Genomic DNA, 23031 nt, shown 5'->3' with positions numbered 1-23031 from the left:
CCAGGACTGGAGGATGATCCTGTGGGCCTTACGGGCTGGCAAAATGCTCTTGTGCCTTATCCAGATGACAAAAAGCTGTTGAAAAATATCCTCATCAAAATTTCTCTCCTTTAGCATGAAACAGACCGGCCGTCATACAGCTGTTTGTTATTTATGGGTGTGCAGTGCAGATGTTACTGATCCCATATGTCCTTTACAAAACGTGCAGCTCGCCTGCTTGCGGTGTGGCCAGCAAGGATGTTTCCCTTGTGGTATTGCAGAGGGGCAATTTGGGACAAAAGCTGTGAAGAAGCCACCAACTTCTCTACATTGGTTATTGCTGCAGCCGCCTTCTGACAATACAAACACTTCTTGTCTGCATTGATGCACTTAAATGCCACCTTTTCCTAAAGTCCCTCATATAAATATCTTTAATAAGATCATAAGGGCAGAGCAAACACAGAGCCATATGGCAGAGAGCATGAAGTGTTACGTGATAAAATTTCCCGTGCTGCTCTGCCTGCCTCAGGCTGATATCTGCTGGAACATGCTAGTAAAGTGGTGTGCTGCAAGTCAGCTTAGGGAAAGGCACACTGCCTTTTCTCTCATTAAAATAAATACTTATAATTGATTTGTTTGGAAACAGCAGCACTCCCCCTTCCTGATGTCAAGGAGAACAAGGTGGTCAGGCAGCAAAATTTACTTTAGCTTGACAAAGCTCTAGCTGTTGAAAATGGGCTATTTGTGGTGGGGAGCACTGGAAATGCTCTACAGCAACTGGTGTTACACCCTGCCTGTGACGCGGCTTGGTTCAAAGGCCTGTAATTCAAAAGAAAGATGGAAGTGCTCCCTCATTAGTCCTTTGGGGGAGCAGTGCAACGTGCTGCTGGGGACTGGCGAATGCGCCTCGTTTCCCCTTAGCAGTGGCACCAGGCTGAGGTTGTCTTGTCCTGCTTTAATGAAACAAAAATGCACTTCTGCTCTTGCCAGTGGGACTGAGATTACATGTTGAAAGATGCTTGCATAAAGATCGCCATCTAGCAAACCTGTCCATATTTTATTCTATGGAAAATGATGTATTTTCAGTATTGCTGTGTTGTGGAATATTCTTGCATATACTGAATAAAAAGGAAAATATAATAGCAAGCATGTGTTGAAAGGAGGCCTGTTTAAAAATGATGTTTTTTCTTTTTCTAGATTGTTCCCTTTGTATACGCAAGTTTTTGTCCTACAAAACTCAGTGTCCAACATGCTGTGTGGTAAGTGTTTTTTTCCTTTTTTGTTGTTGTTTCTTTTTTGACCAATCTTGGGATCTTTTCCCTTTGGACCATGCTAAATAATTAATTGTGGTCATATATTACCACCTTTCCTTTCAGTGAGCAGCTATTTAGGCAAATTGTGGTGCTCTTGTACCTGAAACTCTTCTATTTCAGAGATACATTTACGTCAGCATAGGCAGAAATACATGTAGCATCAAAACTCCAGTTTTGGCTCAGAACTGAGTATAAAATCTGTCACGAAACGTTTAGTATTGCCTCCTGATTTGTTAAAATAAGCCAGCATTTAAAATGTGAGCGCTGAAATTTAAGCACTTGCATTTTCCATGTTTGGGTGTCCTCACTTCCAGTTCCAAGGCACCCTTAGAAGTGCCCACAGAGCACCTAGTGACGGAACGCACTGACTGGACGGTGTGGCTTTTTGGGGAGGAGAGAGCTATGTTTCACAGCCAGGAGAGGAGGCGTTTTCTATGAAAATTAGGTTAAATGTGAGAAGTGCTAGTGACAGGTTTGGCCTGCTCTGCAGGTAGGTTATTATTACCATCTGACTTGAAGGCCTTTTCTGATTAAGAAGCACAGAATACAATTTATTCTAGGCCTTAATCTAGCTTTTCATCTTAAGCCAACTGGGTTTTATTGAATTCCTAAAAATGATAGGCTGCCTGAAAACAATGAATGGTGCTTCAAGAGTATTGGCAAAATAGAAGTAATTTTCTTTTTTGTTGCTAAAGCATGAAAAGACTAGACTTTTCAAGATTGGAACAGATCTATCTGTAACATTGTCAGTTCTTAAAACAAGTGCAGACTGATGTATTTTTCTGAGAGTACATTTTACCAATGCCTTCTTAAAAATCACAGGGATTGATGTGAGCAAGACTCATAAAATTTTTTTATGACAAAAGAATAGATAAAACCAGAGAGATAAAAATCAGAAATCATTTTAAAAGAATGAATCAAATGCGTAATGCCTCTCATAATTCATATTTTTATTCCATTTTCACTACCGAGATTAGCGTTTTCCTTCATCTGGTTTCATTCCTTGTTGCTGAAGGTTCCTTTCACATTCATGGGATCCCTGTTGTGTTTTCCAAAGTGGTTAGAACTGCACTACGATAAAGCATTGATGGACACTGGGCACACTGGATTTTGTTCTTTTAGCTTCATGCTTTATTTTTGTGTATTGGTGATCATGTTCCAGACTTACAGTGCTCTGGCAGTTATTTTAGAAGTTTTTCAGAAAAAACGTTTATGCTTTATGCATCTTTATTCACATAGCAATTTTGGTGGTTGAAGCATTGATTCACAAAACAAATTATTGGTCACTTGAACACTTTGTGGGTATTGCTGTTTTTACTGTATTTGATTGTTCCTTTTTCCCCCTTTTCTTTCTTTCTTCTTCTTTTTTTTCTTAATAGGCAGTCTCAGAATCTGACCTGAAAAATAACCGGACGTTAGACGAACTAGTAAAGAGCTTTAATTCTGCAAGGTATTGTGTAATTTTATGAATGCTTTTTCTGGTTTGGCAGTTTGAAGGGCAGATGTGACTGAATTTGTTTGTATTAATTCAGATTTTGTGCAATATTCAGTGTCTGCATTTGTGCTAGAAACTGAAATTGTGTTAGCAAAGAAAAGAAAAGATTCTAACATCTATATTCTAATAATAAAGGATTTGGTGAAGATGGCTTATTTTCCAAGACTTGAATGCTACAAGACTGTGTTAACTGTATGAGACACAAAAGATCTGACCATACAATGTGTTTTGAAAACACGTTAATTGTATAAATTGTATAGTGAAAAATCAAGTGAAGTGGTATAAAGATATTATCTTAAGATTTGTTGTCAGATTTTTTTTTTTGGTAGATCATCTTTACAATTCAGATTTAAGGCAGGTGACTGTATTTGGCAACTTTATTTATTTTAAGTGTCATCCAAAATGATGTAAAGATCTGTGTGATCATCTTTGTGACATACTAACTAATGAAATCCATTCATCCTGATAACCAGCTGTATGCTTAAATTTTATTTTTGGCTTCCTTAGTTCCTTTGCTTAAGGCCAATGCCTCCTGAAATCTCTGGGAACTTTTTGTGGTGTTCTTTATTTTCTTTTTTAATTAGAGTTGTAGCATTTGCCAGTAAGACCCTTAAGATACATGCCTGAAAGTACTTGGTAGAAGAGTTGCAGCCTTGCAGTGATGGTTCAGATACTTGTAGTGACCTGCCACTTGCCAGTGGAGGTTTCCTGCCTCTCGTCACCAAGGCAGGAGTCCATGTGGATGAGCAGAGTGAGGAGAAGTGTGAGGAGTGAGCAAAAAAAATCCAGTGTTGGAGAAATGTCAGATGAATGGTTGCACGTCTGGAAAATTCCTGCAGTTTTTCAGCTGAAGGTTACGGTCCTCTCGGGTGATGTGTGGAGTCTGTGTAAGCACATTTCACTTCTGTTTCAGGTTAGTTGCTTTGTTAGTTACAGTCTCTCCTGGCTTGTAGGAAGACAAGCAGATGCTGGGAGTTATCTTCTGTGGTGAAAATAACGGTAATAAAGATTTGCTTGGAAGAGGCTTCCTAAATGTGCATAGGAAATTCTGAACAGAATGATTTTGTCCAGTGATAGTGGTCAGCTTGCGAGGGAATTCTCTTGGTGAAGTCATTGGATAAGAAAAATGTACATGTTGAGGGACAACACGTGGGAATCTTCCTGGATTAGAGAAGTAATGGAATATTGTACTTTCACCTACATTTCTGTTCATTTAATTTACCTTTGATCTCCTCATCCCTTCAGAAGACATTGACAACAAAATAAGCCTGACTTGGTAAATGCTTTCTGCAGTAGACATGACATTTCTTGTATGATCTTTGTTTTCTTTTGGTTAGGAGCAGCTCTGTGATTTGCTAAGCATTTTGTAGGTATTCCCATGGATATAGGAGACAAATACGCTATCATCTTTTTCTCTGAAATGAACCTGGAGCTTGAAATCAGAGGGATTCTTGGCTTCAGAAGTGATATGAAGCATAATTCATGCTATGGCTTTGTTTCTTAAGAGAGTTGCTATGTGATGAAGAACTAATCTTCTGTATGGCCACTATTAGATTTAATAGATTTTATTTGGAGAATTGAAATTCTGCAGTTCCAGTATTTTAGCTGTAGTGTTTCCTACTGATAAATGGATTACTGTTATTTGGTAACATCTAATTTTGCAGGGAACTAGTAGTGCTGACTTGGATCCATTATGATAATGAATCTTAAACATTACATTTTTTTGACTGCTTTAATGGATCAGTATAAATCTTACCAGAGTAGTTTAATACCCGTTCCTTCTGTGACTTGGAGTTCAATCAATTTCTCAACATAATATCTGATCAATAAACCTAAAACTGTGACGTTCCGTTCCTTATTGGAGTGGGAGGTGAGAGAGCTGAGGCTGGGCTCTTCTGGGTCTCGCTAAGAAAGGCCTAATGGCAAATGGCTAACTAAGGTAACTGCTTTAGCAAGACAGAAGAAGAGGAATATAGGCAGTGGATAAATCTTACATCGCTTCAGATGCTGGATGCTCTGTGTTTTTTCTTCTCTCAGCCTGATGCTGCATTTACTCAGCGAGTGGTCCTGAGCTAGGAGAATGCTCGACCGGACAGTGTTAAGTGATGAGTGTTGTTAAATCACAGGGGCGTTGCTGGTTTCTGCCCTAGAGATGTTGGTAGAAGATGAGCCTTCTGTCTCCCACCCTCTTCTTCCCCACCTTCTTCTTTGTTTCTCTTCAGCCCTCCCCAAAACAAATCCAGACTCCAGGGTCTGATTTTTGAAGCGTGCGAAGCTCTCCAAGTCCATCCTGCCTTGACTTTGAGCCTCAGGTAAATTAGCGTTTATGAAAATCAGGCTTTAAATCTTTTCAGCATTTCAGAAAACGCAAATGCATTTCTGAAGTCAAGCCTGTAGGGAAAGAAAATGTTAATGTTGCTAGTACTTAGCAAAGTAAAAGCTGTGCTCCAAGGTCAGCGCGTGTGTGGGAATGGTAATCATTCTAAATAGACCTGAATGCTGATCCCATTTGTACTTATGCTCAACATTTAGCTTGTGCACGAGTGTTTGCAGAATGAGAGCCCTCACGGTAATTTGTGCTCAGTGAGAGTTGTCTTTGGAGTCCTTCCTGTGCAAGCCCGTGCAAGCTCTGATACTTCCAAGCGGCAGGGAGGGTGTCCGTGGCGTTCCTGGTGGCCCACTGGTGTTGTGTTCGGTGCGAGGTGGAGGAGCTGTTCCAAGCTGGCTTTAATCGGTCAGAACCTCCCGTGTTGTGTTCAGGAACATGTGGAGATACTGAGCAATGAATGTGTTAAGGGAGTGCATCGCTCTGACCAGTATAACCCGTAGGGTGTTCTAGTGGGTGCAGAGCAACCTTCGCTTGGTTTTCTCTCTGCTTGTGCTGTGGTTTGTGGGCAGAATCTGTCTTTGGTCAGGGTGCTGCTACTGCTGCAATCTTCCTTTAGGAACAGTGCTTTTATGTGCTGCATTGAGACCAGTCGCTTCCAAAACAGTAAGTGTAAAGGCAGGGGGTTGTTTTAAAATTAATTCCATTGTCCTTTAATAACGAGACTATTCTGATAGAAATTGTCAGTTTCTGTATCACATAATTAGAAAATTTAGAAATTAGAATTATGCTTGCATGAGTAGAAAGCTAGTCATTGCTGGAAGAACAAGCTGTGCTTTTTTCCTACATAGGGAAGAAAAATATGTTTTCACTTTCAAAGTTATAACTTATTTTTTTTATTAGGGTTACTTGCAGCTAGTGAGTGAGAGGAATGAACACATCCACTCTGAATGCGCTTAGAGAGCAGGTACTGTCGGTTCTGAAACACTGATGGATGTCCAGGAGTAATGCAGAAGGAATTTCAAGGGGAGGACAGCCCTAGTGCTACTAAAGGACAATTTCTATGTGAGTTTTTCCTAGGCAGATTTGCAACCCTATCTCTTCCTCTGAATTTATTTGTCTCGAAGCATTGGATGCCCATCTACTTTCTCTGCTTTATAGCTTCTTTGGCAAGGGAGGAGTAAACTGCCCATAAAATGGGAACTGGGATCTTGATGGAAGAGGACGCTGAAAAATTCTGTGTGGGTCTTGCAGACTTGCAGAATAAAATTGTCACTCTCTGCCAGGCATGCTTTAGCATGCATGCTAAAATGGGTATCCTTTTCCAGTTATGCCTAAGTAACAGGAATTCCCTGCTCTAACCCACACCGTCCGTTAAGGAGGATGGATGACAGAGAGGGATTTGTGTTGTGGTTACAGCAGTGAATAGGACACGCTAACAGCTCGGTTCATATTTCAGTCTTCAGAAGGTACTCATGCTCTTAAACCGAGGCTTGTCAGTTGTGACACATTTACTGATTCTTTGCCAGTACAGTAAAATTGTATCTGCTAAAACCTTCCCGAGCTGATAGCCTGTGTTAAATTCGTAAGAGCATATAGTAGATAATGAGGTAGAAGTAATCAGTAAAAACTGCATGCAGAATGCGAAGCGTTCTAAAAATTGTGTTGTGTTGTCCTGACATTTGCCAACCCAGTCAGTTTCTGGGTGAGCTGCCTGATGTGGAGATGGCAGACAGTGGGCTTTGCTGGTAATCTCACGCATTCTCCCGAGTCTCCTGTCCTTTCCTCTGTCATGACAAATGAATCTCCAAACGTGATTGTGCTCGCCAACTTTATGTGAACAGCACCTGTCAGAATTCATGTGAATAACAAGAAATTTGAGCAGTTCTGCCTTGGTGCTGAGGAAGGGGAGCGGAGGCTGGCAGGGTAAGGCCAGGCAGCCACCTGGGTGCTGGGTGTGCAGAGCCACTAGGTGTCATCCCACGCCGAGGGACAGCCTCACAGCCAGCCTGCCTGTGGCTTTTCCCTACCATTTTGAATTTAAGGCTGGCATGGTCTGTATTTTCCCACCAGAAGAGGCATAGAGACTTACTGTGTTTTGGCAAATGAGTTATCGCACTCTTTGTGTTCTTTCCATTGATGCTGTACCAAAATCGGATCCCTTCGGAAGATTTCTTTAGGTCTTTATCCTTCACATCAAGGAATAATTCCGTAAGATTATTCATACAGCAGTGGTGTAATTAAAGCAACCTTTATTATCGACTTATTGCTAGGATAGGTTTTGTGTTTTTTGTGTTGTTTTTCTGTTTCCTCTCTCTCTGTTTTATACCAGGCCACGTTGCATTGAGAGGGCTGCTGCAGACACTGACGTTTGCTTAGGAGATTTCTCAGTTCTGGCTGCCTCCATGCAAGCATTAACTCGCTGCACACGAAGCAAGGTGGTCTTTTACCTGGGTAGCCCATCCTGCAGCTTCCGAGCCGCTCTCCCCAAGTGCTCTTGCTCAGCTGGCTCCCGAGCTGCCTGTGAAGCTGATCCTATGACAACAGTAGCTAGACCACTCTGTACTTGTGTCAGCTGGGGAATTAACCTCCCTAAAAGCTTCCAGTCCATATCTAGGCATGGGCAGACAGAACAACATAGTTGTGCTGCCACGCTTAATTGGGCTTGTTTGTACTGCAGAGAGTCAGCGTCTTGGGATGGCTGCGAATTGCTGCTGACAAACGTGGTCATTACATGCAGTAATCCAGGAAACTTCAACTCCAAGTCAGGCTTCTGAGTCCAGCTTGAATGTAACCACTGCAGAACGTTGTGTGCTGAGCTGATTCTGTTCAGTTATCAAAAACCTATCTTAAACTGGTAGAATTATAGGGACACGCTGTGACTTTGCACCTGCTCACAACATTCATATATGCAGAAAACTATTAATTAGGTATTTTCAGACATGATAAATCTTTACCTTAAAAGACTTAACAGTTTTCTAAATAGTTACCTGAGGCTCAAACATCTTCAGCTGTAAAATCTGAAAGCACAGCTGTACTTCAGACTTAGTATGGCTTCTGTGCCATCGTGAAAGTGCAGCGAGAAACAGTGTAATGGCAGTGTGCATTCTGTAGGTGCATCACTCACAGTCTCTTACTTTTTTCTTTTTTTTTCTTTTTTCTTCCAGAAAATGAATAGTAAGTAGAATTAGGTCAACTCTTATTTATTCTTTTTGAGTCAAAAACTTTGCAGGCTGAGAATGTAGACTTGTGTGTCTTAGGGGCAATCCCTTCTGTTCTGCAAACATTATGGGAACAGTGTGTTCTCACTGGGCTGCAACGCACGGTTCAAGCTCCTTTCTCTTCAGCTCATTGCACTGGGTAAGCGTGGGGATGTCCTGAAACAGCTGATACCTGGTCAGGTGTCTCATGCCATATGTGTGGTGGAACAGGAAGGTGATATAGATATATACGGGGAAGTCATATGGTTTGGGGGCTTAGGGAGGGCGCAGAAATGAAGCTCAACTCCCACAGCTGTTCCTTTCCAGAGGCTTTGACACCTCAGATGGAGTGAATTGTCAAAATCAAGGCGGTAAGGTCATGGCATTTCATTAGAGAGCAAGTACTATTGCCTCTTTTTTTTTTTTATTGTAGGACTTCTGATGGTGCAGTGGGCTGGGGCTTGGCGGGTGGTGGTGGTGAGAATGGCAGCAAGGCAGGAGGGAAGCTAGTAATGACCTGGGCAGCTGTGCTTGTGCTCAGCTTTGTGCTGTCTGTGCTTCGAGGCCTTGGCAGGTGCCTTGTGTGCAGGTTGCTGAGGGGGGATTGAGCAGGAAATTAGAGGGGATTAGGTTAACGATCGCACATGTGCTTTTGCTGGCTCTCTTTGGGTGGATGACATGGACTTCTTTGTGACCCTCGGGATGTGGAGGACTTGTCAAAGTGTCGGTGGGTAAGCAGTGTATGTGGTTCGCATACTGTTGCTGTGGGTAGGGAAAGCCTTCCCTTCACCTGTGGTGATTCAGGAGTGAAAGTGAGCCCTGAGGTATGTGTGCAGTCTAGACGGCTGCAGCGCTATGCAGCCTGCGTGCCAAGAATGCGGGCTCTGGCTTCACTTGGCTTGGATTGATCCGTGTAAAATGCGTGGCAAAATAAACACAACTCTGCAAAAAAACCCGGGGGAAGTAGGAGTAAAAATGCCTTTGAGACCTTTTTCAGTTGTTTGAGTAGGACAACAGACTTTGTAATTCTTTGCATTAGCCCAAAGCTAGGAGCGCTGACGAGACAGGCAGAACAAGCCTTCTCCTCCCGTGTTCCTACTGATAAAACTCGAGTGTATTTATTTGAAAAGAATCTTCTGTTTAACTGGCATCTTTACGTTTGCTAGCCCTGAGGAAGGCAGCGAGTGAGGTGGAGGAAAGCCACACATCCAGGAGCAGTCGGCGTGATGCTGGAGATGGAAGCGGGCTGTCTCGGTTCTCCCTGTACTGAGAAAAGAGTGGAGACTTTGTGCCCTTTGGCTGTTCAGCACTGGAGTGTGTAACAAGGTCTAGCTGAGGTTACCTGACACTCAGCCTCAAGGGCTGACAGCTGTGTGGTCAGTGGGATCCTGTTGGGCTGGGAGCTCTGCTCCTAGAGAGCATGGGAACACTCCCTGGTAGGCCCCGTGGTTTCAGGAGCCACGGTTAGCTGTGATCTTCAGGAAGGGGGGAAAACTTTGTTCTTTGTTGCAGTCCGTGTGATGTGTTGACACTCGTTTTGTTACGTTTGCAAAACGTTATTTATTTTGTTTGAAAGTAGGGAAAATATTTTTTTATATCCTGCTAAGCGTGGCAGTGCTGAACTGTGGGGCTCCTGGTTTGCGTGGGCGAGATGAGTCCCAAGTGCTGCATGTTAGCAACTGGACAGTGGGGAAGGAATGGAGGAAAACTCCAGCTGTTTTCCTTCTGTTTTCTTCTCAAAGGAGAAGCTAGCAATGCTGTTAGATGTAGCTAACTGCACGTTGTCTTTTGGATACTTCTAGGCAACAGCTGGTCCAGTTGGTCTTGGATACTCCACTGATTTCATCTCCATTGGCCTGTAGCAGGCGTTCAACTGGCAAAAGCCACGCTAGGACTCCTGCGTCTTGGCCAGTTTTAAAAGAAGAGGTGCCAGTGATTGACAGTTTCTTGAGAAAGGAAGATGTTTGCACCCTGACAAAGACAGATGGTCTGGCAGAAACAGATCGGAAGGTTTGCAAAACTGAGAAACAGCATAACCTCTGTAACAGCTCTGCAGAGGCTGGTGGCAAAGACAACGAAGTGGGATCACAAGAGAGTCCTGAATGCACCAAAAACCGTGAGAAACCTTCTACGTCAGTGGTAAAAGTAGTCAACAAAGGTGAGGGGATTAATTTTTTTTTGTTCTGCTCACTTCCCCAAGTCTGTAGCTGCAGCTGGCTGCGTGCATTAAAGTAGCATCAGTCTATGGCATGCATCTCGTTTCTGCGTTGTCCTGATCTGCACTTAAAGCACGGGCGTGCTCAGATGCTTCCTGCTTTGCTGGACTGGTTCGTTCAGATTACTGCTACACGCATATTCTTGATGAGGGAGTTTGGGCTGATGTCAAGTAATTAAATTGAGTTTGACTCTTATAGATTCCTTTGTATTGTGTAACAACTCTTTTAAAAACAAACAGAAAAGTTGCACAATAGATTTATTGAGTAAAAAGTGAAGTCATTTTCTCTTTTTCTTCAATTTGATGAGCAGGCAGACAACGTTGATAGTTGTTGTTCTCTTATATCCTCTGCAACCATAAGCAAGGTATTTTACAATTTGTTTGTTACTTGAGGGGTACACCCCCAATCAAAATGATCCTGGTTTCAGTTCTGTTAATGTTCCTATCCATACATTTTTCAGATGAAAGTAATCCACTTTATTCTCCTGTAATTGTAGATTAATTTTTTGAAGCATGGAAATGTCCATTTATACTAATCAACTGCAGAGAAATGACAGTATCTTCTTAATTTTGACATCACAGCAGGCATCTTATTTAATTAAAAGTCTAATAAGATCATAGAATATCCTGTGTTGGAAGGGACCAGCTTGGAGTTGGTTGGAGTAAAATTTTGAGACTCAATAGTTCATGTTTATATGTTCTTCTGTTTAACAATTTATTTGACTGAAGTTTGGGAGTTCATATGTATTCACTAGCTGGGTAGAATGTAATACTGCCAGAAGAGTGGCCATATGAAAATGGTATCAGCCTGGCCAGAAGGTATGTTTTCTGGTTTTATTAATCAGATTTGCTCACATTAGGAATTTCAAACTAATACGAAATTTTGGCTCTCATTTATTCATGAGCAACTGAAATTTTCACTTGCTGACCATTTTATGACCTTATTAAATGCTCAGGTATGCATTACATTGAAATTCCTTCAACAAATGCAAAGTAGTTGGTCACAGAATATAAATGAGTGATTCAAAATGAGGCAGTGCTGAAGTTCTTGTAGTAACTATTAATTGTTGTGTTAAGAATTGAAGTGTAAAATTCCGATACAATACTTACGAGTAGTCTATTATTTTGTTAACCGTGCCAGTTAATTGTTGTAAGTCAGGGACTGTAAAGCAGAGTTACCAGATAGCTCTGAATTCACACATTTCAGTGTTTATACTAGGTTGTGTTTTGCTTCTTTTTAAAAATCCAGATTGATTGTCTTCATACTACTACAGACAATAATGGTTAGAGAATCTGTCTCAGGGTGTTCGTTTAAAGTTACCCTTTCGTTTTTTTTTAAAGAATGTACAGAATGCAATTGCAAAAGACAAATACTTCAAGTCTGTGTTTTGACTGTCATTACAGGTGGCCTTCACAAGTACTTCTTGCAAATATGATGCAAGAAGAATTCGGACATGGGTGGGGTCAGTTACAGGGCAGTTGTGAGTGAGTGAAAGTCACAAAATTGAGTTATAGGCACTTCACAAAGAAAGGGGAGTGGACTATGAAGCGTGGTCGGATCGCAGAATTCCTGTGAGGTTAACTAACTCATGTGTTGATGTGAGCTCTGAGACCCACGGATTTGAAATATGGAAACACAATGTTAATATGAACAAATTTTGGCTATACTGCTCTATCAAAATACAACAACCTCTTAAATATAGGAGTGAAATACTGCAAAAATGAAAGGGATTATCACAGAACTAAGCCTATGTTTATATTGGCAGTGCTAGGTTAATGATTGGACTTGATCTCAGTGGTCTTTTCCAACCTAAACGATTCTATGATTCTGTATTAGTCCTTAGGGTTCCTTGTAGCATGCATGTTCTAGATTTTTACTACAGTTTTAATTCTCTTTGATTGCAGGGAGAAAGATGAGATGCATTCTGATATTACACAGAAAGGGGAATAACTTCTTGAGAGTGAAAATGAGTGCTAGAAGTGAAGGTTCTGGACAAATGTGCCAAAACTTTTTTCAGAAACCTGGAATTCTGTGCTTGTATTTTATTACGTCAACAGTTAGTTTTTCTTATGAAAATACCTGATTTTTGTTGTAATATACATGCTAGTAAAACCATTCTCCCTTGCTTTCAGTGGAGTGTCCTGTTTGTGGGGTTGCTATTCCAGATGAAAATATAAACAAACATCTAGATAGCTGCTTGACCAGAGAAGAGAAGAAGGACCGCCTTAGAAGGTAAGAAACACCTCAGAACTTTTTGTGTGCATATGGCTATTGTTCTGCACTGAAATAAGAAACATTAGTTCATGGGTTGTAATAATATAGTGGATTGTGCTTGTTTCTTGATTACCTGTAGCATATGCCAATGTAAAATCACTCTATTGCTCATCTGAGAGTTGTGTCTTTATTGAGGCCATTTTCATAGAAAGCTGAAAAAATCTCATAATCAACTTTGGGGTTGCAGTTTTAATGCTTTTAAAACTTCCCCAACTAATTTGTGTAGGACATGACAAGTATTTGTCTGGAAAGTCTTTGTGTTTCAGCAGTCTGAATGCAGCACACATCCTTCGGAAACCAGACTGAACATCAGCTTCATCCTAATGAAGATGAGCAATACTGAGTTTGCTGATGTGATTTGAAGCCCTTGCTGTCAATATTAAAAATGGAGCTGCAGTACTTGTTACTTGGGAAGTGGCGTTTGCACAGTTCCCTAAAGGAAATCAGACGAGACCTCTTGCTTTTTGTATGTTTGAAATGTTCTTTGTGCTAGATGAAAAAGTGCTCTGTCTTCCTAGAGCTATTGCTGTTGCATTAGTCAGATGTTGTGTGATGTGCCGTACGTCGCTCATGGCTGAAATCATTCCTTCAGCTATTCCTTACCCAAAGTGGGTGAAATGCCCTGTAAAAATGCAAGTCAGTATTTGTGTTCTTACTAGAAGTATTAATTAAAAAATGTTTGTTTCCTCTTCCTTTTGCAGTTCTACTCAGAAAAGGAAACCTATGCCTAAAGTTGTTTACAACTTGCTCTCTGATCGTGAGTTGAAGAAGAAACTAAAGGAACACGGACTGTCTGCCCATGGGACCCGGCAACAGCTCATTAAAAGACACCAGGAATTTGTGCACATGTATAATGCTCAGTGTGATTCTCTAAATCCCAAATCTGGTAAGTTAGAAATTCTAGGAATGTTTTTATCATCACAAACTTTTTGTATGCGTTTCTCTTTCTTTTAGCTCACAGGGTAGGAATAGGCTGGTTTAAATATTTGGAATGATTATAAGATCCTGATTTTTGAAATCATGAATTAACTTGCCAGCTCTGGGCTTGGCATGTAGGAGCAAGCGTATGAGAAAAGCAACCTTGCAATCAACACTATTTGATTTTTCATTTTGCTCCTCTAAACATTTTAAGAGCTTGAATAAGAACTAAAGAAAGGGCAAGTCTGTAAGTGACTTAGGTGCCAAGCACCACCACTTGGTTTGCACCATGACAATAAATATTGGTGTGTCTAAAAATTGTTTTCCAGGACTTTGGGAAATCTCTGTGATGAGAACCAGCGCATATAGTTAAGATTGCATTTGATTTCAGCAAGTTTTGGTTTTATATTTAATTTTAGCAAGACTTAGCAGGGATAGGGTCTTAGCAAGTTTATGCCTGCAAGAACAGCACTTGTATCAAATTTCAATGTCAGCGATTTGTGCTGGTCTGGCAGTGCAGCTCAGTCCCCTCAGAGCCCCTTCCCGAGTGCCCCCAGAGGCAGGAGAAGACGAGTGGCTGCAGTAGGTGCTGGAGGTAGGCAGCCCCTGGCAGGCAGGCTGGCAGGAATCGAGCAGCCCTGACGCCAGTGAGGAATGGAACAGACTGCTTGGTGCTGCTGCTGCGGTGCTGGGCTCGGGGTGAAGGAAGGGAGGCACGACCCGGCTCGTGCTGCTGCTCCTGTGCAGCCGGCAGCCACGGGAGGTGGGCGCTGCCCTGGCTGGAGCCTCCTGCCTCTGCTGGAGATCAGCTCTGCCGCACGCCTGGCTCTGGCAGCCTCGTGATGTGCTGGGTGTTGCCCTTCTTGGAGTGATTCTTCACTTGATGCTCACGATGAAGCAGCAGGGAGCCCCTGTCTGTGTAGCTCATCCAAGCTAGCTAAATGAAGTTACACGGTGTGTTGCACTCTGCTTCAGCTAGGATCCGCTAACTAAGGCAAAGCTCTCATTGAGATCTGCCTCCATACCTATCTATGAAGGGTGAATTATTAAACTAGCACTTAGGATGCAGACATGCATTTTTGATGGTAGCAGTGAACCTAAGGTCACTGTAAAATACAAAGCATAGATGCCAAATTCCTGGATTTTGCTTAAACCAGTTTTGAACAGGTTTTACTCCTTCGCAGCATAATCAGCTTCTTGTTCTCTGGCAGCTTTACTCTCTAGTGGAAGTGTTTGTTTTAATAAGCTGTGTAGCTACCTAGTAGCTCTGTGAAAATGATTAAGTGTAGAAATGTTTGTAAAAGTAAACGTCAAAATAAACCATGCAGACAGTGTTGTGTAATGTTTATATTCTTTTGAGGTGTCTGACCTAATGGTTTGGGTAGGCTGTAATTCATACTTAGTCTATGGGCTTTGAGTATAAGCCTGCAGACAGATTTTTGTTGCCTTGGAAGGTACTCCTTGGAGACAAAAATAAGATAAGCAGTATATTTCATCATTTTCTGCTTAAGGACAGATTATAAAATGGAAGCTTTTTATAAAGATGTGCCTGTATGCCACAGATAGTGTACAGTGTGGTAGAGAAAGATTCAAATATGATTTGAAAAGACTACACTTTGCTGTGACTTTGGTACGGAGGAAACGTGAGCACGAGGGCCGAGGAGCTGCAGGAGGCAGCTGCCAGAAGCGCTGCCCGGCGCTCGGCACTGGCAAATGTCCCGAGTGCTGGTGTGAAACCTGTCGGCTTGTATGTGCTTGGGATCTGAGCCCGAGTTTCACTGTTGGAAAGCTAAGGCGGGTTTGTCTCCGTGATTTAAGTTAACAGTAGTTTCATTTAGTGCTGGGAGCGCTTTAACAGCTCCTGTTTTAACGATCTGTTTCTTGTGTTTTCAAACAGTTGCAGAGATTGCTAAAGAGCTGGAAAAGAATGAGAAGATTCGGGTTCAGCTTGAAGTTAATAAAACTGGTGAAAGTGTAAGCTAATTATCCTCGTTCCCAAGTGTGGGGTGGAAAGGAGAAATCATAGTGTGGGCACTGAGCACGTTTGCCTGTCATGTTACTGTGGCAGCTCCCAGGTTCCCCGACTGCGTGTTGGACTTTGCATGTACCATCTTCTAATCACGACTTTCTCATATCGGTCTTTTGTCACGGGCAGTTCTTAGTGTACTGCTGATGTCCCTATGGCCAAACCACTTAAGTAAGACCTTTTTTTTTTTTTTTTTGATTACAATGAAGATTCTTGAGAAATGTTCCTCTTGGTCATATTGGAAGATTTTGACCCTCCATGGTAGTGCGGGGAATATTTTGCTTCCTAGAATTCTCTAGGATTTATCTAACAAATTCCTTGTTTCCATATTAGCAATAGTGCCTGTTCTTTTCCCATGACATATGATACTTTTGTGACTTTTGGTGCACATTTATTGCACAGTGTTAGGAAGTACTTTTTGGCCCACACACGCTGGATGTTACGTGGGGCAGTTTGGCTTCGTCTTGTTGTCTTTGTGAAAGCAAAGCAAGACAGCATGTATACGTACTTTAAATATATAGTACTTTATATATTTATATATTTGTGTATTACTTTATATTACATCACTGCAGATGAGGTAGTAAGAACTAGTGGGCGGGGGAATGAATGGCTGAGCCTTCGTCCACTTAAGTCTGTAGTTTTAAAGTTTGCAGCTTTAGCAGCTTTTTCTCTTTGTAAATAAACATTCATGTGCTTTCCGTAGAGCTTGACCTTTACAAAGGATCAGACAGAGGAAGAAATAGACAAGATCCACTCTGGATATCGTAAGTAATATGCAAGTTTCACTTCATTTTCCTCATTAAGTCATCTTTTTTTTTTCCCTCTGTGCTAAAACACACACATGGACACACACCTGTTTATTCCCCACGCCCCTCAGTTTAATAGATGAAAGCTGAAAGTTCTCTTATTTGGGCTGAAATTTCCTCTTTGAAACAGTCTCTGTTAAGAGAGAGAGCTCACTGTCAGGAGGGGGTAAAATTGAGGGGGAAGCCTCCTTGAGACACCTCCATTTATGCCCTTTCTGCTTACCTTCTGGTCCTCCTCCGTGTTCGCTGGATATAAAGAGCAGCAGAGTTTTCCTGTCAGCCTCCCTGGATGCACAATGCACAGTTGTGTGGTTTCTCTGGGAACCCGTGGGCAGTGTAAGGAGCAGAACTCTGGAAGGACTCCCTGAGACCCAAGCAGTGCCGGGCATGTGGGCGGCAGAGTCCTGTTGCTGCCCAGGCTGCTGAGGAGTTCTGTTCCAGTTTCCTGCTCGGTGTAGGAGTCTGTGTGATTCTTAAAACCCGGGTTTTGAAATACAGAAAAGCAGTTGTGACTGCAGGGAAAGCTGATTATGCTTTGCTTGAGAGATTTCACCCTTGTTTGTGCTGGGCTTTGTGTTTTGCCTCTCTGTGGAACCATCTAACTGACTAACCATCTTTATTTGTGGTTATTTCAGAAGCAAAGATTCTTGTGAGATTTAGGTTGCAAGACTTGCATCCTGTTTTGGTAATTCATTGCTGAAATTGCTCATGTAAACTGATTTTTACAGGTGATTTGTGCGTTTGTACATCAGGGTTTAAATAGCATTAATTCATTCGTAGCTCCCTAATGTTGTTATATTATTTGCAGTTTCTTTCCTGCTGTTACCCACTCATTTCACTTCACCTGCACTGTGCTTGTACTCTCAAACATGGTGGTTAACCAAGGAACACTCAAACAATATTCAGTGAACGTTAAGCTTCTCATCTTTTGGCCATGGAGGAGCAAAGCACTGAGAGGACAACTTGTTCTGATTATACTTAAGGGTGTATTTAAATCTGCAATATGGTCACATTTCCTGTGTTTCCTTGTGTTGCTTCAGGCATATAAATTATTCCACAATGCAGCTAGATTTAGTCTTGTTGATTTTAGTTGGTTTTCTGCAAAGGCTAAATAAGGACCTAAATCTTTAGCAAACTTTTCCCTTGCTTTTTGCTGCTCTTCCTGAGAATATTTTCTTTCTAACTGTACAAACTGTTTGTGGTTTTGAATATGAAACATTCTCCGCTAATTCCAAGTAACTGGTTAATAATTACTTTCTTGCTGTGCAGAAGTCTCTAGCACTGTAATGCAAAAAAAAACAAACCCCAAACAAAAACCCCAACCCAGCCAGTAACAAAAAACAGACAACTCCCCCTTCCTACCACAACAAACAAACAAAAAACCCCTACAAATCGATTAATTCCTCACCTAGGTATTTTTCCCTGTGAACCTTTGATAGCTCTCTAAAGACCAAACCCAAAGTTCAGTGACTTGGTTGACCCCCAGAGCAGAGCAAATGCCATGCAACTGACCATGCCCTGCTCATTCGGGTCATATTGAACATGGTTTGGAAATTTATCACGATTAAGTGAATGAATTAGCCTCAGGAAGCTGAATTGAAAATCTAAAATCTAAAATTATAAATTCATAGGAAGATGTGTTTTAAAAGTGGTAAAGCATGATGAACAAAGATGTAAATTTTAATTAATGTCAGCAAATTATTTCAAGTAAAAGCAATAGAGAAAATGTTAGCTTGAAAAAGAAGTTAAAATTAGAGGACGGTTAGAGGTTAAGAGACCCTTCATCAAATGCTTTTTTTGGTGTAGCCTTTTTGTTTTTCCTGAATTTCAAAAAGCTTTATTAGGCAATAAAGGGTGGTTTTTCCCCTTTTAATTTGCAACATGTATATCCTAAACCCCTAATTCACAGCTGAATTGCTGAATTAATTTAACTCTGACATGAGTTCTGTGGAAAACAAAACAAAACAAAAAAACTGCATCCTTTATTTGTGTGCATTTCCATATTTCCATACAAAACACGCAATGGAGTGGAGCTATGGAACAGCCTTGCTGTAAAGCAAGGTAAGGCAGCTGGGATAAAACCCATTTTTTTCCTACCTTCATTACAATTTTCCAGGCTATTGTCAAATTGCAAATAACCCTGTGTTGTGTGTGTGTTTTTTTCTTTTTTTCTTTTTTTTTCTTCTTCTTTTCCAATATATGAAGTGTTTTTGAAAGACCAATTAATATTTTGGCTTGATGAACCTGTGGTTGTTTTATATGCTAGATGGAAACTGCTTGAGCAACCGCCACGGTACGTGCCTGCAAGGTACAACTAACTGCAGTGTCCTGTGCAGCAGCTTCCTTCTGCTCCTTGGGAATTCAGCAGTAGGCAGTGGGATGTTTTCCCTTCAACCCACTGTCAACCTCATTCTGCATTTTTTCATGGGCAGGCCTTTATATCAAGGTGTTGTTTTTGTTTTTTTTTAATATATATATGTACACACACACAAAAAACAGATATATTTGTTCAGAAAAATTATTCTGCTGCTCTTCCAGTGTATAAGTCATAATTTGCAGTGCGATTCGGATGCTTACTGACCTATGTCTTGTGTTTTAAATATTTTTAATTACACCTGCGGTGGTTTGTTACTGAAGTACCTGTAGTTTTACAAAATGTGCGCGGCGTGTAGCTGCAGCACAGCTGCGATTTATGTTGTATTTAACAGTGCCTCGTATTGCCAGGATATTTCTTTTTTAACTTGAAAATCCTTGTAGTTACAGCACAGAACAAAGCGACAAAAAATAGTAATACTGGAAAAACTGAAGCACCAAAGGAATTACGTAATAAGTGTCCAGGGCTTCAGCTACGAGCACCCAGGACAAGAACTTTTTATTACAAGGAGCTGTTGACCTTATGTGGTGTCTTCAGCTATGCAGAAAGGGAGTAAGTTTGAAACAGTACGTGGGAAAATCATTTAATTTTTTTCTTGTGTGGGGCAGAACTTGATATCATTCTGCTGTAGTGCTTTTCCCCTCCCGTGGGTGCAGCAGGGGACGCTGCAGGTCAGACTCAGCGCTGAGCGGGCGATGTCCTGTCCTTGAGGAGCTGCCCTGCCCCGTCCCTGTCCCTGTCCCCATCCCATCGCTGCCAGGAAGATGTGCCTGGCTGCAGGAGGCTGCAGGGCCCGCAGGGGAGCCAGACCCTGCCAAAAGGTCAAGGTGTGCTCCGTCCTCGAGCTGCTTGACGTTGCCCCTTGCAGAGGACAGCAGAACAGCAGTCTCCTGGCGGGCTGTGCGTGCACTGCGAGCCCTCTGCTGGGGTGCTGGGGGGAGCAGGGTGGTTTCTCCTCACCCCCAGAATCCTCAATTCCCATTCAGCGAGGAACTGGGAAGTGTTCCCTAGCGAGGCTGGGATTTTATAGTCAAAGCAGCTTTGACATCTCCGTGGCTGGTGGCCTGGCCAGACTTTGGAGAGGCAGCAGGGAGCGTGCAGCAGGGGCTGTGCGCTGCTCGCCTTCTCCTGCCTTGGAAGCAGCAGCTCTGCCACGAGGACGTTCACGATGTCCATCAGCCCCTTGTGCCTTTGCACAGGAAACATTTGCAGTGCTTTCTCTGTAGGCTAAAGGCTTTAGCCGAATTAATCTGTTTTTCTCAAAAGGACAGATCTGTTTCTGGGAGTGACTTTTTGTTGAAAGTCCTTCCAAATAAATTGATACTTGCTGTCTTCACTGTAATACATCGATATAAAACCGTGTATGGGCTGATAGACTTTCGTGCTATGCTAGCCGTGGGTAGCTGCAGACAGATATGCTGTTAGAGGAGAAGTTGGTGTATTCTGTCAGATAAACGATGTGTTCTCCTCGTGCCCGGTGAGCATGAGGTAATCACATCGTCTGTCTGAGGAGACCGCGTATTTTCCCAGCCTCTGAGTAATCTAGATAGGAAACAACACTGCTCGGAGCAAATAGCAGAGGATTACTTAAAACATGCTGAATGACCAAAAGGGCAAAGAACATGCCAAAGAGCAATTAGCTGTGATTAGAGGATCTCAATCAAAAAAAAACACACCATAATAACCATGATACAAAGTCTTCAGAAATTGCTTTACTGCAGAAGCAGGGGAAAAATCCAAAGCTACGATAAGCAGCTGACAGAGTAGCTGTGAGATTGCACTCGTTCTCTGTAGTAGGGAGGACAAACTCTACTATAAGGTGATAAAATACGAGGTGTGACAGCCGGGCTAGCAGCATGGGGGTAGAATCTTTCACTTGCTTTTGTTACGTGATTGGGAAAAGTGCACTTCTGGGAGCATGGGGCTTCGCTTGGTCAGCAGGGTCGGTCACATACCGAACGGTCTCAAAAAGCAAAGAACTGGGATTTTGGATTTCATAAATTACAACTGGAAGGTAAATCAGCTTAGAATAAGAAATTTCAAAATTCCTACCTGGGCTTCCCTGCACGTTGGGGTTGGGCAGCGTGTTGCTTTCTGCTCACAGCTCGAAGGAATCCCTGTAATTACCCTCTGTAACGCTGCAGCGTGCGGCTCCAACCACAGTTCTGTTTGGGCCCGTTGCTTTTGAGAAGTGCTCTGTTGGAGAGTCCTGGCATACCTGTGATTTCCAGGGCCCTAAAAGAGAAATGTGATTAGGTTAAACTGGGAGATTTGTAGAAAGAATGGTCAAACAGGCTCAGAGTTGCGGTTAACTGAGGACACCCCTGTCAAGCAGCAAGGCCAGTCTGCCAGATCTGTGGGTACTGTGGGGAAGAAGACGGCACCAAAATGTTGCTGTGTGGTTGGCATTTGTGTATTTAGTGCACAGCAAGCGCTGGAAATCATTTGCCCTTCATTGCTCCTAGCAGTGACCTGGCATCGCAGTACCGAGCAGTTCCCCCAGCTGGTGCCAGCTCGGGGCACCTCGCTCACCGTCTGCCCCCGCCGACTGGAAGAGCTGGGGAGGGAGCAGCCAGTCCCCGTGGCCACGTCCCGCATCCAGGCTGCACCCAGGGACACACGGAGCGCTGCCCATTTTGGAATAGATGCTTGTTGTCTCTTGGCAAAATGTTCTGAAATGGCAAGCATCAGTTACACAGGCCTCCGAGCATCCAAAGCTGATGGGCTGTTGCCCGTTTGGATTTGGTGAGTGACACAGAAGTGAAAAATCTGCTCTTAATTGCAAATGAATGCTCTGAGCAGCACAGACCCTTGTTCTGATTCAGGAGAGAGAGATCATGTGTGGATACAGTCCTGGTGCCCAAAAGGAGTTGAGTTCTTCATTGATATTAGAAGTTACTACAATGGTAACTGAAATACTTAATTTCAGGGAAAACAAACAAACAAAAACAGATACTAAGAAACAAACACAGTTCTACTGTGCAACAAAATAAGTTTTCATCTGTGCAAGTGTTCTGGACTACTGGGTAACCAAAAGCGTAAGCACTGATTTGGATTGGTAGTAGAATATGAAACTTTTTTGATGAAAGAAAAATGTTTTTAATTCAGTATTTTGTGTTTATTTCTGTTCACAGCCTTTTCACTTCTTACGGTGTATGCTTCGGAAGTTCTGTGGCAATGACCAGTCAGCTCGTTGCATAGTAATGCACTATTGTCTTTCAGGAAAAAAGCACAGAAATGAATTTCAATTTTTAGTGGATCAAGTAAATAATCGGTGGAAGAAAAGTAAGAGGAAAACGGAGAGTGCTGAAATCAAAGAAGAACCAGTTGTTAAAGAATTGGCAGCAGGCACAGGTTAGTAATGTTTTATGTAATCACGTAATCCTTCTCCACCACGTGCCCCTTGACCCATACTAATCAGTGGGTTTCCTGGAGAAATGTTCTTTCCTCCCATTGTTCTTCTCCCCAGTCCTTAAGGGAAACAGACAAACAAACAAACATAAAAATCAAACAGACCTTAAAAAGATTGACTGCCATTGAGTCGAATGTGATACTTAAACACAACCCATAATAAATTAGAATTGGATTTTAATGTGATGGTGCACGTGTGTGTTGTATTTTAGACGCATAATTTAAGTAGCAGTAAATGAGGTCTGGTTCTGATGCAAATCCACCAAAGTTGCTGATAGTGGGCATGTGGCAATTGGTACCTTTGGACTGAGGGTGCTCATGGACATTGCCTGCCCTCCTGCTTCATTACTGTGACAAGGAGCCAGTAACTGGGAACTGGGAAGGTGTTTGTGTGGACTGGGACAAGTGGGTTTTGTCTTCAGCCTGAAGGAGTAAAATACTTCAGCATCTTTTAGAATGTTTGAAGAGTACGTTGCTTCTCTCTCTTTTTTTTTTTTTTTTTTTAAACTTGCTTCATTTTGTATTTATTCTCACTGTATCCTTTAATACAGTGAGAAGTGGGGATGCACAGCTGCAGTTACTCAGCTCTGCAGATGTGCTTTATGAGTTCGGAGCAGCATCCAGCGCATTTGTAATCTTCACTACCAACAGCACCGAAGAAATACCCCTGTGTGCTTTTATCTTGTTCCCTAT

At 42.2% G+C, this 23031-nt stretch overlaps 1 protein-coding gene across 1 annotated transcript in view; it reads left to right on the top strand.

The window, feature by feature from the left end:
• The window catches only part of RAD18 (RAD18 E3 ubiquitin protein ligase), a 43535-nt gene that overhangs the window by 512 nt on the left and 19992 nt on the right, over positions 1-23031 (top strand). Inside the window, exons 3-10 of the mRNA XM_032194483.1 lie at positions 1177-1238; positions 2672-2742; positions 10116-10471; positions 12662-12761; positions 13505-13689; positions 15619-15695; positions 16451-16511; positions 22150-22281. Of these exons, the coding sequence (XP_032050374.1) occupies positions 1177-1238; positions 2672-2742; positions 10116-10471; positions 12662-12761; positions 13505-13689; positions 15619-15695; positions 16451-16511; positions 22150-22281 (1044 nt within the window). The remainder of the gene's footprint in view (positions 1-1176; positions 1239-2671; positions 2743-10115; positions 10472-12661; positions 12762-13504; positions 13690-15618; positions 15696-16450; positions 16512-22149; positions 22282-23031) is intronic.

The sequence above is a fragment of the Aythya fuligula genome, chromosome 10 (assembly GCF_009819795.1).
Source record: "Aythya fuligula isolate bAytFul2 chromosome 10, bAytFul2.pri, whole genome shotgun sequence".
Lineage (NCBI taxonomy): Eukaryota > Metazoa > Chordata > Aves > Anseriformes > Anatidae > Aythya > Aythya fuligula.
The sequence above is the reverse complement of the archived record's forward strand: the minus strand, read 5'-3'. Positions and strand labels throughout refer to the sequence as shown.